Source organism: Somniosus microcephalus, chromosome 8 (assembly GCF_052327205.1).
Source record: "Somniosus microcephalus isolate GS21.2 chromosome 8, FLI_Smic_1.0, whole genome shotgun sequence".
In the NCBI taxonomy this organism is placed as follows: Eukaryota; Metazoa; Chordata; class Chondrichthyes; order Squaliformes; family Somniosidae; genus Somniosus; species Somniosus microcephalus.
In genome coordinates this window covers 93,776,909-93,795,784 of record NC_140994.1, presented here as the reverse complement: position 1 = coordinate 93,795,784, position 18,876 = coordinate 93,776,909, and the positions used below count along the sequence as shown (strand labels likewise).

The following is an 18,876-nucleotide window of genomic DNA, read 5'->3' as shown; positions in this document are numbered from 1 at the left end:
AGGTTGGAAAAACGAAGGCATGCAGAAAGGCTTATGCTCCAGAGAAGAACAAAGTTTCAGAACAGATCTCCACTGAACAACGACAACATAGTTTGACAGAGAATTCTGAGTCTGTTCAGTTTAAGGACATATCCATGACGGAAGAACACCGAGCTCGGACTCAACTTTATTTCAAATTACGACAACAATTAGAACAATTGAGTTACCGTCTCGTACAAGAGATGAAAACAATGAAAAAGTTCTATGACACCGAATGGGAGAATCTGGAAAGACAACAGAAGCAGCTAGCTCAAGCAGAGAGCGACCATAGAGCCATTGTGACCAATTACCGATCACATCTCCCTTATGCTGTTCAGGAGTTAGAATATTTGCAGGAAGGAGCAAATGAAGAGGAATCTTCAGGAAGCCAGGATTTTATTCCCGTTCTTCTCTACGACTCCTTACAAGCAGAGTTTGAGAAGTTGAAGGAACAGTATGAACAGGCCCAGGCTACAATCCTGGAGGGGATTAACTCGGCAACCTCCGAAAAGCTAGTTTCAGTGGAAGCATATGAGCAACTAAAGGTTGAACATGAGCAAGAAGTCCAAAGGCTGCAGGAAATTCTTGATGAGCTCAAGGCCAAGACAGACTCATCGGTAGAAGTTCCATCCATAGATGAGAAATTAGAGGTGAAAGACATGGCAGAACATGAAAGTCAAGATGTCCAAGAACTCATAAAAATATTGAAGGAAACCCAAGACAAATATGAGGCGGCAATGACCGAGGTTCAACAACTTGAAGAACAGATTCAACTGGGAATTCTTTCAGTGAAAGAAAAGGCAACTGTAAGAAACACAGAGACTGTAAGAATGGCCTCTGAACATGAGCTAGAGAGCATCAAGGCGCAACTTCTCCGAGCGCTTAAAGCCAAAGTACAAGAGGAAAAAAAGGTGGAAGCATTGGAGGAAAAGGTGGATGAAATGGAGAAGACTCTGATCCACAGGGTCCCCGTGGAAGAGTTAACGGTCAGCCAACTCCTTCATATGCTGAGAGACAAGACTCTGCAAGGGGAACCATTTGAACACGAGCTTCAATCTTCAAAGGGAAGGGGTTCGGAGCTCTCAAAAGTTTGGGGAATAGTTGAGGTTGCAACACAGATTTTATGGGGCTGCCGAAAGTACGCTGAATCACGTCAATGTGAACTACAGAATGTTGAAACAGCTGCTCCAGTAGAAGGATTGAATAGCCCGATCAATCAATCCCCGATGGAAGGGGAAGTATTGGAATCACAAATGAGGTCATTAGTGAAGGATTGGCAGGAAACCCAGGAAGAGCGGGATGAATATGAACGCATGAAGAAGTCTCTTCAGGAAAGATGTCTAGGGAGGGAACAACAGTCGGCTAACGTCCAGTTGGGTAAGGGAGAAGTAGCAGGCCCTCTCGCTAGACTAGCTCAGGACGACACCGAATATTACCATGACCTGTTGAGTGACACGGAATATTACGATGACTTGGTCTGCCCAGCTTGTGATGAAAACTCCCAAAGCGCAGAAATCAGGATGAAGCACTTAAAGTCTAAGGAACATAGGGAGATGGTGGCGCTACAGCTGGCAGCGGATAAAGGAGCCCCGAGAGTCTCCAAGAAGCAGAAAAGAAAAAGACGAAGCAGAAGACGATAACCATCTAAATCATTATCACTTCTATCAGATCATGCACGTGGGCCCTACGAAGGGGGCCAAATCAGTTGGAAAGTAGGAAAAATTACCAAGGCAGTCCAGCTGTTTGTAAAAGTCAGCACTGCTGGTTCAGCAGGACGGAAGTTCAAGCTGTTAAGCCAAGGGAAAGACTATTGGATGAGTCACGCTAGAAATGTGAACCGGCTACACCACAGAGATGTTGTTCGGACCGAGTCAAGACCAGAGACTGAATCTGTGAACTGTTCCCGCAGAGACTGAATCTGTGAACTGTTTCCCGCAGAGACTATATCTGTGAATTGTTTTACATGAAGTTGATTATATGTTATGTTTAATGGGGAATAAGTATGTTGTAAGCTAAAAAGGGAGGATTGTAGTGTATGTACCCGTCTACCTTTAAGAGAACTATTGTATGTAACCGTTCACCTTTAAGAGAACTATTTTAGATGTGGCACTACTTTGTTTGGCTTCTGTATACTGTAATACCGACGGTGACCACACCAGTGATGTAAGAAAAAGGAGACTTACCATCAAGTAACTTTAAAGTAAGCTTTAAGTAACTTATAAACACACTATATACAAGAGAGGTCTTTACCATGCCTCTGGTAGAAGCCTCTTACAATACTGAACAGACCAGTATTTATACCAGTCCAACAGGAAGTGACATGACAGGAAGTGAGGTATGTACACAGTTCATAGTTCATAGTTCACAGTTCACAGGAAGTGATGACATAACTTCCCGGAAGTTATTATTTTTATCACATTCTTCCCTCCTGCAGGTTTAGGAGGCTGTGGTCTACCTTTTGGTCCGCAGCCGCCGAACAAGGAAGAGTCGCACCCGTTTGGATTCCCGTCGTAGAGGGTCGCTGGTCCGCTTACATGCGGTTGGCCATTGGTCAGAGTCTGTGTGGCCTGGATTGCCCTGTGAAGGGTCGGGGAGATCATGGTTTCGAGTACGAGCCCCAATAGGTTCAAAGTCAGACTGCCTCTGTTCAGAGGGAGGTGCAGAGCTGGTCTGTGGCGGATCAGTACTTTCATGCGCGGTACTGGGAGGGTCGCAACCTTGAGCACGGGATTCTACCGGCACCAAGCTAGTTGGTGTCTGAGCAGGATCCTGGAGAGGGGTACCCGATAGGTCCCAAGAGTTTCCTGGTGAAATGCCATCACCCGATGTCCCACTAGGTCCTGGTGGGCAGGGAGCCAGATCCCGTAATGATACGGTAGATTCTCGGCCGTCGGAATATCGTATGTTTGCATAGGTGGGGTTGGCATCGGTTAGTTCGACCTCGTCTACAAGAGGGTCATTTTTAGACGTCCGAACGTATCTTCGGAGTAATACAGGTCCAGGAGTAGTTAGCCATGACGGAAGTGATGTCCCATGAGATGAGCGACGCTGGAATCCAAAGAACCGCTCATGAGGTGTAGTATTTGTGGCTGTAGAAAGCAGGGACCGTATAGAGTGCAATGCATCCGGAAGCACTGTTTCCCATTGCTGGTCTGGTAGGCCCCGAGATCTTAAAGCGAGACGTACGGAATTCCAGATGATACTGTTATACCTCTCTACCTGCCCATTTCCGATGGGATGGTATGGTGTTGTTTTGCTTGTAGCAATTCCCCGTTCTGAGAGGTAGTCCTTGAGTTCCCTTGACATAAAGGATGGACCCCGATCTGAGTGAATATAAGCCGGCATGCCACAGAGAGAAAATACCTGCTCAAGGCAGCAGATTACTGTGGACGCCAGCATACTGGAGCAGGGGAAGGCAAACGGAAAACGTGAATATTCGTCGATCATGGTGAGCAAATATGTGTTCCGAGTTGAAGAGGGCACTGGGCCCTTAAAATCGATGCTAAGTCGTTGCATCGGTTGGGTTGCATGTATGAGTATACCATCTGAGGGGCGGAAGAACTGAGGTTTTAATTCCGCACAAAGCCGGCATTCTGAGCATATTTTCTTTACATCTCCAGTGGAAAAAGGGAGATTCCGTGATCGTACGAAATGTAGCATGCGCGTAACGCCAGGATGACACAAACCATTGTGGACATCCATGAGAGTGGAGGATGACATAGTGGAGCAGAATGCCCGTGTGAGGGTGTCCGGGGCCACATTCTCCTTGCCAGGCCGATAGAGAATGGTATAACCAAAAGAGGCCAGTTCCATCCTCCAAAGTTGTATTTTATTATTCTTAATTTTGGTTCGTTTTCGATTATCGAGCATGAAGGCGACTGATCGTTGGTCCGTGATCAATGTAAAGTGCTGGCGAGCTAGAAAATGGTTCCACTTCCGTACTGCCTCTATGATGGCTGTGGCTTCTTTCTCAACCGGAGGATAATGTAGCTCGGCACCTTGTAAGGTCCTGGACATAAATGCTACAGGACGACCTTCCTGATTCAGAGTAGCCGAGATTGCCACCTCCGAGGCATCACATTCAACCACGAAAGGGAGATTCTCATCAATGGAGTGAAGAGCCGCTTTCTCCAACTGTTTTTTGAGAAGGTTAAAGGCTGCAACAGCCGCTGTTCCCAGTGGAAATGATCTAGCATGCAGCAAGGGTTGGATTTTGTCCGAAAAATGAGGAATCCATTTAGCGTAGTATGCAAACAGACCGAGAGCCCGACGTAAAGAAGCCGGATTCTTAGGTGACGGGAGCTCTTGGAGCGGGCGAAGTCTTTCTGGGTCTGGCTTAATGATACCATTGCCTACGCAGTAGCCAAGGATGTTGATGGTCGGTTGCGACTCAACAGATTTGGATTCATTCAGGGTCAAATTATGGTGATGGAGGGCATCCCGAAATTTTTGGAGGTTGGAGTTGTGTTCCTGTTGATCGTGACCTGCAATGGTAATGTTATCAAGATAGGGAAAAGTGTCCCTTAGGTTTTCCTGCTTAACCAGGCCATCCATTGCCCGTTGAAAGACAGCCACTCCATTAGTAACCCCGAATGGGAGGCGACGAAATTGGTACAGCCGTCCATTAGCCTCAAAGGCTGTGTACTGCTTATCTGAGACCTTCAAGGGTAACTGATGATAGGCACTTTTTAAATCGTAAGTTGAGAACACTTTGTATTCGGCCAGTTTATTAACCATATCATCAATGCGTGGCAATGGGTAGGCGTCCAAGTCGGTATATTGATTGATGGTTTGCGAATAATCGATGCATAGTCGCCGTTTGTGAGGTTTTAGAGGGTTCTTGACAATGACGACTTGAGCCCGCCAGGGCGACGAACATGGTTCAATGATATCCTCTGCTAGAAGTCGAGAGATTTCAGCCGCAATAAAAGATTGGTCTTCCTGATTAAAGCGCCGCGATTTCGTTATTATCGGTTGGCATTGAGGCGGAATACTGGCAAATAATGAGGGTTCATCAAGTGAAGCTGCTGACAATGCACAAAATGGTAATTTAGACGGTATATTAGAAATAGTAAGTCCGGGTTTGGATCCACCAAACTCAATGGTGAGTTTCTTATGCTGTTTTTGGAAGTCCAGCCCTAAGAGGAGATCACTACATAAGTCCTTGAGCACTGAAAGTCGGGTGGAGGGATACATACGACCATGAAGTGTCATATCAACAACACAAAAGCCGGAGATTCTGGTATTAAGTGATGACTGGGCCATCGCAATTGCCTGGTCCGATGGGAAGACATGTAGTTTCAATTTCGCAACAATCTGTTCCTTAATGAAACTATCAGTACTTCCTGAGTCAATTAAGGCATCTAAGGTATGCCCTTTAATTGAAATTTTTGTGGCTGCTTGAGACAGGTTCTGTGGGCAAGCAGCTGTAATTGGTGTCGTTGCACAGAGAGTGGCTAAAACTCTCGGTGTGCTTCTTCGGGAGAGAGCTCGAGAGGAAGCTTGATAGGTCCTAGCTGGAGCATCTTGATAGGCCCTAATTGGGGCAGTTCGGTAGGCCTTAGCTGGATTGGCCCTCGTAGAGGCCCTTGATAGGCAAACTTTAGCAAAGTGTCCTTTTTTCCCGCAATAACTGCAGATTGCATTGCGAGCAGGGCAGGTTTTCCTAGGGTGAAAAGCATCTCCACAAAAGAAGCATTCCTTCCTAGATTGCCAAGAGGCTGCTAAAGTGGGGTCGTCCTCCTCTTCTTCATCAGAATTATCAGAATTAGATTCCCCCATGATAGGGTTCACCTGAGACCGCTTGAATTGTCTGGTTGCAGCTACAGCAGCAGATCGAGATCTGGGCAGCTGATAGAGGTCTGCATTTCTCTTTGCCAAATCCAGTGAACAAGCTAGGTCAAAAGCTTTTTGTAGCTCAAGTGTTTTACTTTCTAGTAGACGCTGGCGTATAAATGGAGAGGCAATCCCGCAGATGAAAGCATCACGAATCATTTCTTGGCGGTACAGCTCAGCTGAGGCTGCCTGAAAGTTACAATCTACGCTGAGCCTGCGAAGTTCTTGCAGGAATTCGTCAATTGATTCCCCTGGCCCTTGTCGGGCTGTGGCCAGTAGATGTCTAGCATAGACCTCATTTGGGGTCTTCGCATACAGTTTCTTAAGTGCCCGAATCACCTCTTCGTAATTATCCCATTCATCAACATATTCGAACACTTTTGGGGTCACATAATTGACAAGTATCTTCAATTTAGCAGGAGCATCCACTTTACATTCATCCAGAAAATTCTCAAAAGTACGATACCAATGCTTCCATACCCTGCCAGCTGCTGGTGTATTCGGGTCCAAGTCCAGACGAATAGGTCTAAGGATTTTCTCCATGATGGGTGGTTCCCTGGATCCTTAACTTCCGAGTTTGTCTGAAGGTCTTGTATTTGTCAGTGTAAATACTAAGTTACTTAAATTGATGTAAGAAAAAGGAGACTTACCATCAAGTAACTTTAAAGTAAGCTTTAAGTAACTTATAAACACACTATATACAAGAGAGGTCTTTACCATGCCTCTGGTAGAAGCCTCTTACAATACTGAACAGACCAGTATTTATACCAGTCCAACAGGAAGTGACATGACAGGAAGTGAGGTATGTACACAGTTCATAGTTCATAGTTCACAGTTCACAGGAAGTGATGACATAACTTCCCGGAAGTTATTATTTTTATCACAACCAGTATATAAGTGTTGTGTCAGGATTTATTGGGCAGATTCGCCCTGACCTTCGAATAGTAAAGTCCTGTTTTAAGTTACTCTTGGAGTCTGTGTATTAATTAACCAAACAACCCACAGACTTTACAATCCCGCCACCAATGGATTGGCTGAAAGGTTTGTCCAGACCTTCAAGAAGGCCATCAAGGCCATGGGTAATGAAGACATAAAACTTCAGCACAAGGTGGATAACTTCTTATTTGCATATAGGAATGCAACGCATATGGTTACTAACCAAACTCCCGCCATGATGTTCTACAATAGAAACCTAAGATGCCGGCTGGATTTGGTCAAGCCCAACATCCGAAGGGACGTGGAGAACCGGCAGTTTCAGGGCATGAATGAAAGGCCAACTAGGGCCTTCCAGATAGGCCAACCGGTTTTGGCCCGGGACTACCGTACCGAGAAATGGCAGCCTGGAACTATCTGCACACGATTAGGACCATTGATGTATACCGTGGACATCGGAGACAGCATAATAAGGCGCCATGCTGACCAAATCATCAAGTCATCCGAAAAGGGACAACCTACACCACCACTCTATACATCTAACGATGAAGTAGAGATACCCATATCTACCTCCGATCCGGTGATACTGGAGCCCGATGAACCCGACACTGGCCTTCAAGCTGAATCAGCCTTGCCAGAAGAACCTACTACACCACCAGAAACTACTACACCCCCGAGGCGTTATCCGGACCGAGTCAGGAAGCCTCCTGAGAGACTAACTTATAATTAATTAATACAGCAATGTATATTATTTTGCATATAACATGTAATTAATAATTACTTAAAATATGATGTACTAGTTAGCTAGAAGGGGAGGTATTGTGGTGTATGTGCCTTTAAGAGCAATTATGGTGTATGTGCCTTTAAGAGCCCCAGGTGTGCGTAATGCCGGTAATTGCCACTTGGGCTATATAAGCCTGTGTATTGTGTATATCCTTTAGAACCCCCCCCCAGACTTGCTTAGTAAATACCTATGAACCAACTCCTGTCTTCAGTGTCTTTATCTACACACGGACACTACATGTGTGAGAGAGAGAGAGAGAGAGACTGGGAGTGTGAGAGAGAGAGACTGGGAGTGAGAGAGAGAGAGGCTGGGAGGGTGAGAGAGAGTGTGACTGGGAGTGAGAGAGAGACTGGGAGTGTGTGAGAGAGAGAGAGAGAGACTGGGAGTGTGAGAGAGAGAGAGAGAGTGGGAGTGTGTGTGAGAGAGAGAGAGACTGGGAGTGAGAGAGAGAGAGACTGGGAGTGAGAGAGAGAGAGAGACTGGGAGTGTGTGAGAGAGACAGAATGACTGGGAGTGTGAGAGAGAGAGAGTGGGAGTGTGTGTGAGAGAAAGAGAGAGAGAGAGAGAGTGGGAGTGTGTGAGAGAGAGAGAGAGACTGGGAGTGTGTGAGAGAGACAGAATGACTGGGAGTGTGAGAGAGAGAGAGTGGGAGTGTGTGTGAGAGAAAGAGAGAGAGAGAGTGTGAGAGAAAGAGAGAGAGAGAGAGAGTGGGAGTGTGTGAGAGAGAGAGAGAGACTGGGAGTGTGAGAGAGAGTGAGATTGGGAGAGAGAGACTGGGAGTGTGAGAGAGAGAGAGATTAGGAGTGTGAGAGAGAGAGAGAGAGAGAGAGAGAGACTGGGCCGCCGTGGCCGCTCACCTGGTGGCGTTGGGTCGGGCTCTGGGGCGGGGCTGTTGACGCTGCGGGGAAGTTTTGTGCGCGGCGGCTCCCAGCACGGACCGCCGCGGCTGGTCACCTGGTGGCTTTGGGTCCGGCTCTCGGACGGCGCGGTTGATGCCGCGGGGAGCCCCGGGACCGGGCCGAAGGGGTGAAAGCCTGACTGAGTCCCCGGGCCGCAGCCGCAAACTGAGCCAAACCCTGATGCCGTTGGCCGAGGCGAAGACGGTGACCTGGTCACGGAAATGAACGGCCTTCAGCAGGTTCCGGGCATTGTCTAAACTGGCGACTAAAACAAATCGATCGGCGTCCGCCTCGGGCCCAGGGGGCAGCGGCATCGCGCCGGGAATCCGCTCAACTCAAGACCCAGGTTTCCCAGGCTGCTAGGCCGCGCCCGGCGCCGGCACAGCCGCTCGAAATGGCCGTCAAAGTAGGCGCGCCTCCGGGCGAAGGGCAGGGGATCACTTCATTTCTAACTGTTCCTAAATACAATTTAAAACTGAATTAAATTGTGAGCGACTGGGGGGAAGAGAGAGAGCGACTGGGGGGAAGAGAGAGAGCGACTGGGGGGAAGAGAGAGAGCGACTGGAGGGAAGAGAGAGAGCGACTGGGGGGGAAGAGAGAGAGCGACTGGGGGGGAAGAGAGAGAGCGACTGGGGGGAAGAGGGAGAGCGACTGGGGGGAAGAGAGAGAGCGACTGGGGGGAAAAGAGAGAGCGCGAGAGACTGGGGGAAGAGAGAGAGCGAGAGACTGGGGGGAAGAGAGAGAGCGAGAGACTGGGGGAAGAGAGAGAGCGAGAGACTGGGGGGAAGAGAGAGAGAGACTGGGGGGAAGAGAGAGAGAGACTGGGAGGGAGAGAGAGAGAAACTGGGAGTGTGCGAGAGAGAGAGAGAGAAACTGGGAGTGTGAGAGAGAGAGAGAGAGACTGGGAGTGTGAGAGAGAGAGAGAGAGACTGGGAGTGTGAGAGAGAGAGAGAGAGACTGGGAGTGAGAGAGAGAGAGAGAGACTGGGAGTGAGAGAGAGAGAGAGACTGGGAGTGTGTGAGAGAGAGAGAGAGAGAGAGACTGGGAGTGTGAGAAAGAGAGAGAGTGTGTGAGTGTGTGAGAGAGAGAGAGGCTGGGAGTGGCGAGAGAGAGAGAGAGACTGGGAGTGAGAGAGAGAGAGAGAGAGAGAGTGGGGTTGTGAGAGAGGGAGAGAGAGAGAGTGGGAGTGTGTGAGAGAGAGAGACTGGGAGTGTGAGAGAGAGAGAGAGAGATTGGGAGAGAGAGAGAGAGACTGGGAGTTTGAGAGAGAGAGAGATTGGGAGTGTGAGAGAGAGAGAGACTGGGAGTGTGTGAGAGAGAGAGAGAGAGACTGGGCCGCCGTGGCCGCTCACCTGGTGGCTTTGGGTCGGGCTCTGGGGCGGGGCTGTTGACGCCGCGGGGAAGTTTTGTGCGCGGCGGCTCCCGGCACGGACCACCGCGGCCGGTCACCTGGTGGCTTTGGGTCCGGCTCTCGGGCGGCGCGGTTGACGCCGCGGGGAGCCCCGGGACCGGGCCGAAGGGGTGAAAGCCCGAGTGAGTCCCCGGGCTGCAGCCGCAAACTGAGCCGAGCCCTGATACCGTTGGCCGAGGCGAAGACGGTGACCTGGTCGCGGAAATGAACGGCCTTCAGCAGGTTCCGGGCATTGTCTAAGCTGGCGACTAAAACAAATCGATCGGCGTCCACCTCGGGCCCAGGGGGCAGCGGCATCGCGCCGGGAATCCGCTCAACTCAAGGCCCAGGCTTCCCGGGCTGCTAGGCCATGCCGGCACAGCCGCTCGAAATGGCCGTCAAAGTAGGCAAGCCTCCGGGCGAAGGGCAGGGGATCACTTCATTTCTAACTGTTCCTAAATACAATTTAAAACTGAATTAAATTGTGAGCGACTGGGGGGAAGAGAGAGCGCGACTGGGGGGAAGAGAGAGAGCGACTGGGGGGAAGAGAGAGAGCGACTGGGGGGGAAGAGAGAGAGCGACTGGGGGGAAGAGAGAGAGCGACTGGAGGGAAGAGAGAGAGCGACTGGGGGGAAGAGAGAGAGCGACTGGGGGGAAGAGAGAGAGCGACTGGGGGGAAGAGAGAGAGCGACTGGGGGGAAGAGAGAGAGCGAGAGACTGGGGGAAGAGAGAGAGCGAGAGACTGGGGGAAGAGAGAGAGCGAGAGACTGGGGGGAAGAGAGAGAGTGAGAGACTGGGGGAAGAGAGAGAGCGAGAGACTGGGGGGAAGAGAGAGAGAGACTGGGAGGGAGAGAGCGAGAAACTGGGAGTGTGAGAGAGAGAGAGAAACTGGGAGTGTGAGAGAGAGAGAGAGACTGGGAGTGAGAGAGAGAGAGACTAGGAGTGTGTGAGAAAGAGAGAGACTGGAAGTGTGTGAGAGAGAGAGAGACTGGGAGTGTGTGAGAGAGAGAGAGACTGGGAGTGTGAGAGAGAGAGAGAGAGAGAGTGGGAGTGTGTGAGAGAGAGAGAGAGTGGGAGTGTGTGAGAGAGAGAGAGTGGGAGTGTGTGAGAGAGAGAGAGAGAGACTGGGAGTGAGAGAGAGAGAGACTGGGAGTGTGTGAGAGAGAGAGAGAGACTGGGAGTGTGTGAGAGAGAGAGACTGGGAGTGTGTGAGAGAGAGAGAGTGGGAGTGTGTGAGAGAGAGAGAGAGAGACTGGGAGTGTGAGCGAGAGAGAGAGAGAGACTGGGAGTGTGAGAGAGAGTGGGAGTGTGTGAGAGAGGGTGGGAGTGTGTGTGTGAGAGAGAGAGAGAGTGGGAGTGTGTGAGAGAGAGAGAGTGGGAGTGTGAGAGAGAGAGAGCGACTGAGAGTGTGAGAGAGAGAGACTGGGAGTGTGAAAGAGAGAGAGATTGGGAGTGAGAGGGAGAGAGAGAGACTGGGAGTGAGAGAGAGAGAGACTGGGAGTGTGAGAGAGAGAGAGATTGGGAATGAGAGAGAGAGAGACTGACTGGGAGTGTGAGAGAGAGAGACTGACTGGGAGTGTGAGAGAGAGAGACTGACTGGGAGTGTGAGAGAGAAAGAGAGAGACTGGGAGTGTGAGAGAGAGAGACTGGGAGTGAGAGAGAGAGAGACTGGGAGTGTGAGAGAGAGAGATTGGGAGTGAGAGAGAGAGAGAGAGACTGGGAGTGTGAGAGAGAGAGACTGGGAGTGTGAGAGAGAGTGACTGGGAGTGTGAGAGAAAGAGACTGGGAGTGTGAGAGAGATTGGGAGTGTGAGAGAGAGAGACTGACTGGGAGTGAGAGAGAGAGAGACTGACTGGGAGTGTGAGAGAGAGAGACTGGGAATGTGAGAGAGAGAGAGATTGGGAGTGAGAGAGAGAGAGAGAGACTGGGAGTGTGAGAGAGAGGGACTGGGAGTGTGAGAGAGAGAGAGATTGGGAGTGTGAGAGAGAGAGATTGGGAGTGAGAGAGAGACAGAGAGACTGGGAGTGTGAGAGAGAGAGACTGGGAGTGTGAGAGAGAGAGACTGACTGGGAGTGAGAGAGAGAGACTGGGAGTGAGAGAGAGATTGGGAGTGAGAGAGAGAGAGAGACTGGGAGTGTGAGAGAGAGACTGGGAGTGTGAGAGAGAGAGATTGGGAGTGAGAGAGAGACAGAGAGACTGGGAGTGTGAGAGAGAGAGACTGGGAGTGTGAGAGAGAGAGACTGACTGGGAGTGAGAGAGAGAGACTGGGAGTGAGAGAGAGATTGGGAGTGAGAGAGAGAGAGAGACTGGGAGTGTGAGAGAGAGACTGGGAGTGTGAGAGAGAGAGAGAGAGAGACTGGGAGTGTGAGAGAGAGAGACTGACTGGGAGTGTGAGAGAGGGAGACTGACTGGGAGTGTGTGAGAGAGAGAGAGAGAGACTGGGAGTGTGAGAGATTGGGACTGTGAGAGAGAGAGAGACTGGGCCGCCGCGGCCGCTCACCTGGTGGCGCTTGGTCGGGCTCTGGGGCGGGGCTGTTGATGCCGCGGGGAAGTTTTGTGCACGGCAGTTCCCAGCACGGTCCGCCGCGGCCGGTCACCTGGTGGCTTTGGGTCTGGCTCTCGGGCGGCGCGGTTGACGCCGCGGGGAGCCCCGGGACTGGGCTGAAGGGGTGAAAGCCCGAGTGAGTCCCCGGGCCGCAGCCGCAAACTGAGCCGAGCCCTGATGCTGTTGGCCGAGGTGAAGACGGTGACCTGGTCGCGGAAATGAACGGCTTTCAGCAGGTTCCGGGCATTGTCTAAACTGGCGACTAAAACAAATCGATCGGCGTCCGCCTCGGGCCCAGGGGGCAGCGGCATCGCGCCGGGAATCCGCTCAACTCAAGGCCCAGGCTTCCCGGGCTTCTAGGCCGCGCCCGGCGCCGGCACAGCCGCTCGAAATGGCCGTCAAAGTAGGCGAGCCTCCGGGCGAAGGGCAGGGGATCACTTCATTTCTAACTGTTCCTAAATACAATTTAAAACTGAAATAAATTGTTCTTTTCCTTAGTTCCCTAACACACAGAAAGTGGCAAGAATAAATAAAGTTAGGAATCAAGATGGCGGCCACTCACCTCCAGTCAGAAGGATTAGGCCCGCCCACACACGCAATGTGACGCACCGATTGGTCAACCATCAGGTCACTGAACTGTAGGATTGGTCAATCGTCAAGTCACTCAATACTCAACTGTAGGATGGCCCGCCCACACACGCAATGAACCCGCCCCCGTGACACAGCGATTGGTCAACCGTTGGTCAACTGTCAGGTCGCTCGACCGCACGATTGGTCAACCTTCACGTCACTCAATGCTAATGAGCAAATGAGCAGAACTTTTCCCGTTTAATCAGCGGAATTTTGAACGTTTTTTGGATGCCGTGGGCACAATTTTTGTCTGACGGAAAAGTAAATCCGCTTATGACCGTTCCGGAATCGTAAGCTTTCTTTTGATGTAACACGCGTGTAGGTACGCTCTATAACTTTCGAATGTATAGAAGACAGACAGACAGACAGAAGAGCAATTTTATATATATATAGATAAATAAAATAAGATAGATAGATCTATTAATGACCTGGACTTGGGTAAACAGGGCATAATTTCAAAATTTGAAGATGACACAAAACTCAGAAATGTAGTAAACAGTGAGGAGGATAGTAATCGACTTCAGGAAGACATAGACAGACTGGTGAAATGGGCAGACAGATGGCAGATGAAATTTAACACAGAGAAATGTGAAGTGATTAATTTTGGCAGGAAGAATGAGGAGCGGCAATACAAACAAAATGGTACAATTTTAAAGGGGGTGCTGGAAGAGAGAGATCTGGGGATGTAAGTACACAAGTCTTTGAAGGTGCCAGGACAAGTTGACAAGGCTGTTAAAAAGGCATAACAGGATTCTTAGCTTTATAAATAAAGGCCTCAATCTTCCTTCTCCCTGCCTCCTGATCCACCGGAGGCCCAAATCTTCCTTCTCTGCTCCCCCTCCATCCACCCCCCGATCCACTGGAGGCCCAAATCTTCCTTCTCCGCTCCCCCTCTACCCTTCCCCCCCGATCCACTGGAGGCCCAAATCTTCCTTCTCCCCAACCCCCAGATCCACCGGAGGCCCCGATCTTCGTTCTCCGCTACCCCCCCAACCCCCCAATCCACCGGAGGTCCCAATCTTTCTTCTCCGCTTCCCCCCCGATCCACCGGAGGCCCCGATCTTCCTTCTCCGCTACCCCCCCAACCCCCCTATCCACAGGAGGCCCCAATCTTCCTTCTCCGCTCCCCCACCACCACCCCCCCCAATCCACCAGAGGCCCCAATCTTCCTGTTCCGCTCCCCCCCACCACCCCGATCCACCGGAGGCACCAATCTTCCTTCTCCGCTCCCCCTCCAATCCACCAGAGGCCCCGATCTTCCTTCTCCACCCCCCCCCACCGATCCACCGGAAGCCCCGATCTTCCTTCTCCGCTCCCCCCCCCGATCCAGCAGAGGCCCCAATCTTCATTCTCCCTGCCCCCCGAGCCACCGATCTTCCTTATCCTCCTCCCCCCACCCCCCCGAAGAGGCCCCAATCTTCTCTCTCCCCCCACCTCCCCCCGATCCACCGGAGGCCCTGATCTTCATTCTCCCGGCCCCCCGATCCTCCTTCTCCGCTCTCCACTCCCCCACCCCCGAGCAACCGGAGGCCCCGATCTTCCTTCTCCTCCCTCTCCCCCCCTACTGAAGAGGCCCCGATCTTCTCTCTCCCCCCACCACCCCCCGATCCACCAGAGGCCCCAATCTTCCTTCTCCCCCCACCCACCCCCCCCCCGTAAAGGCCCCGATCTTTTCTCTCTCCCCCCACCCCCCCAATCCTCTGGAGGCCGGCCCCGGCCCCCACCCAGTCCCTACTCTGTGCCTCCAGACATTCCATTACTGAGCCTCCTGAGTAACTCCCTCACAGTAATCCATTACTGAGCCTCCTGAGTAACTCCCTCACAGTAATCCATTACTGAGCCTCCTGAGTAACTCCCTCACAGTAATCCATTACTGAGCCTCCTGAGTAACTCCCTCACAGTAATCCATTACTGAGCCTCCTGAGTAACTCCCTCACAGTAATCCATTACTGAGCCTCCTGAGTAACTCCCTCACAGTAATCCATTAGTGAGAATCCTGAGTAACTCCCTCACAGTAATCCATTAGTGAGCCTCCTGAGTAACTCCCTCACAGTAATCCATTACTGAGAATCCTGAGTAACTCCCTCACAGTAATCCATTAGTGAGAATCCTGAGTAACTCCCTCACAGTAATCCATTAGTGAGAATCCTGAGTAACTCCCTCACAGTAATCCATTAGTGAGAATCCTGAGTAACTCCCTCACAGTAATCCATTAGTGAGAATCCTGAGTAACTCCCTCACAGTAATCCATTACTGAGAATCCTGAGTAACTCCCTCACAGTAATCCATTACTGAGAATCCTGAGTAACTCCCTCACAGTAATCCATTAGTGAGAATCCTGAGTAACTCCCTCACAGTAATCCATTAGTGAGAATCCTGAGTAACTCCCTCACAGTAATCCATTACTGAGAATCCTGAGTAACTCCCTCACAGTAATCCATTACTGAGAATCCTGAGTAACTCCCTCACAGTAATCCATTAGTGAGAATCCTGAGTAACTCCCTCACAGTAATCCATTAGTGAGAATCCTGAGTAACTCCCTCACAGTAATCCATTAGTGAGAATCCTGAGTAACTCCCTCACAGTAATCCATTAGTGAGAATCCTGAGTAACTCCCTCACAGTAATCCATTAGTGAGAATCCTGAGTAACTCCCTCACAGTAATCCATTACTGAGAATCCTGAGTAACTCCCTCACAGTAATCCATTACTGAGAATCCTGAGTAACTCCCTCACAGTAATCCATTAGTGAGAATCCTGAGTAACTCCCTCACAGTAATCCATTACTGAGAATCCTGAGTAACTCCCTCACAGTAATCCATTCGTGAGAATCCTGAGTAACTCCCTCACAGTAATCCATTACTGAGAATCCTGAGTAACTCCCTCACAGTAATCCATTACTGAGAATCCTGAGTAACTCCCTCACAGTAATCCATTAGTGAGAATCCTGAGTAACTCCCTCACAGTAATCCATTAGTGAGAATCCTGAGTAACTCCCTCACAGTAATCCATTACTGAGAATCCTGAGTAACTCCCTCACAGTAATCCATTAGTGAGAATCCTGAGTAACTCCCTCACAGTAATCCATTAGTGAGAATCCTGAGTAACTCCCTCACAGTAATCCATTAGTGAGAATCCTGAGTAACTCCCTCACAGTAATCCATTACTGAGAATCCTGAGTAACTCCCTCACAGTAATCCATTAGTGAGAATCCTGAGTAGTTCCCTCACAGTAATCCATTAGTGAGAATCCTGAGTAGTTCCCACTATTTAGTGAGACTCCAGAGTGGTTCACAATCATGAGTCCCTCGGTGAACCCCCGAGCAGTTCCCACTCACTGGTCCCTTAATGAGCCTCCTCCATTCACTAGTACACCAATAAGCCTCCTGAGTGAGATTCCTTCCAACTATGTGTGGGCATCCTGACACTTCCTTAGGAAAGCTAGCCTTCAGTCTAACTGTTAGTCTTCTCCAACCGATGGTTCTAGTTATCACTGACACCATTAAGTCTTTCAAATTCCCAGATGACTAGCCTTTGGCCCTCCACTCAGCCAGAGGATTATGGGTTCAAGTCCCGCTCCAGGGGCCTGAGCACAAAATCTAGTCCGACGCTCCAGTGCCATACTGACGGGGTGCAGCATTGTTGGAGACATTAAACTGGGGGCCCGTCTGCCCTCTCAGGTGGATGTAAAAGATCCCCAGGCATTATTTCGAAGAAGAGGAGAGGAGCACTCCCCAGTGTCCTGGCCAATATTTATCACTCAACCAACATCATTAAAACAGATTATCTGCTCATTATCTCAGTGCTGTTTGTGGGACCTTGCTGCGGGAAAATTGTCTGCTGCACTTCTTACATTACAACAGTGCTATCTATCTATCTTTCTTTCTGCCATGATACCTCTGCAGCCGTTGATTTGCTCAACCACTCTCTCACCTCGACCGTTGATGCCCTTGTCAACCTCCACCATCTCCCAGAATGAAGACATCAAAAACCTTTATAATTCCCATAACATGATTAATCTTACCTATAAGCTTACATTTTATGTCTGTGAGAACCTTCATTTATGTTTTTATTCACAGGCCTCAGTCTCTGAGAAGCCTAGAATTTGGGATGATATTCTTTCCAGAACTATCACTCTGTCAGCTGAAAATTACACCTGGCCTACAATTCTCAGCATGCGGCAGTTATCAGTACAGTGTACATCCATCATGGAGAATCTCCCAGGATGATTCTCTCAAGTAATCTGTGCAAAACATGTCTTTCCTTAGGCTAACAGTAATTATAAGCTTGTTTTTCCAAATAATTTCAAAACAAATTGCAACATGAACTGCAGAACCTTTTTCTTTTGAGGTTTTGGAAATATGTAGCAGGTCCATATAAAATCTGAAAAGAGAGATGAATTCATGATCTGGGTAGACACTTACCAGAATCCACCTTTTCTCTTTTTAGATGCAAAGTATTTTCAGCATTTTGTCATTATTTCAGACTTCTAACATTTGTAGTTTTATACTTTTTATCTCTATAATAGCATTGTATTGATGTTCATGATGACATAACAGGGTAAATTTTCCACTTGCACACTTCTGATACTCGCAATCCAAAAGCACATCATCAGTAAATCATGCCTATGACTTACCATCCCTTAAAATCTAACCGCATATGAACACATGCAAAGGACTGTTTAATACAAAGTAATGTGTGAAAACTGTTCAGCCGTTTCACAGCAACTAGTTTCTTCTTGATATCGATCAATAGTGTTCTACAAATATCTGCTACAATTCACTATAAAGTAACTGGGAAGTGTCCTCACTATCAAATGAGTACCAGTTCTATAAGACGTTCCAAACACTTCACTTTCTAACTAAGATAAAAATGTCAGATGGTTTTCAACTAATTAGAGCTGTGATGCCATCTGTTATGTTGTTTTTGGCTTTTTACTCTAGATATTTTTGTCCTGTTCAGGGTTTGAGACCACTTCTGCATGGTGAGCCCTCATTATCTAGGCTCCAGGGTATGCTTTTATCTGCTCAGCATTTAGGTAATTTGTCATGTGCCAGGGATCAAACAGAAAAGCATTGTTACTATATTTTGGCTTCCTACTTACATTGCATGATAGATTTTCCAGTGATTATAAGCTTGAGTTGGTAGACTGATGTCTGCTGCACTAAACTGCAATATAAATATTAATTTTACGGTTTTTTACTGATCATCCATCTTTCACTCTCAGACGAACACCTGAATTTTACAAGACAGCTGAGAAATAGTTGTCAAAAAATGATCAGGGCAATGCAAATTTAAATGTGAGTCTCTTAAACTTGAAAAGAGCTGCTATTCACACATACATACAAAACCTGAAAGATGCTTGTATTTGAATTAAATGCCCCTCCCCTGGGAGACTGACCTGACAATAACCTCTGGTTATGCATCAAAACAAGCTGGCCACTTTTTTGTGAATTAACTGGGTTTTTAACCCCTTATGTGCTGAAAGAAATAAACCAATATCACAATACATTGTAGACAAAAATGCTTCAATTTTCCTCACATTTTTTACTATGATCTGAGCTATTATTCGTAGTTTGTACCTTGCAATCCAATCGGCACACTTGTCCTTCGTGAGCTATCATGTTACCAGGCGCCTGAAGAAAATGGGGGCAGAAAAAACGCTCCTGTACAGGTTCTTCGCCTTCTGACACACGAGACCTTGTCCTGTCATTCAATACATCACAAACTGCATTACTGTGGACAATTAGACATTATTCACCTGATTTCTTCATCAGTAAAATGCAAGCAGTGAAATTTGCTGCCAAACGCAATAAATGCACTGAGAGAACATTGGTTTATTTC

At 48.9% G+C, this 18,876-nt stretch overlaps 1 protein-coding gene across 24 annotated transcripts in view; it reads right to left on the bottom strand.

Moving 5' to 3' along the window:
• The window catches only part of mypn (myopalladin), an 828,299-nt gene that overhangs the window by 74,800 nt on the left and 734,623 nt on the right, over positions 1-18,876 (bottom strand). For 18 of the 24 annotated variants that reach the window (XM_085994999.1, XM_085994998.1, XM_085995000.1 and 15 more), the window contains one exon: positions 18,615-18,768. In XM_085994999.1, the coding sequence (XP_085851125.1) occupies positions 18,615-18,768 (154 nt within the window). Of the gene's footprint in view, positions 1-18,433; positions 18,514-18,614; positions 18,769-18,876 lie in introns of those variants that run through there. The other 6 variants (XM_085995001.1, XM_085995012.1, XM_085995014.1 and 3 more) reach the window with 3 other exon arrangements.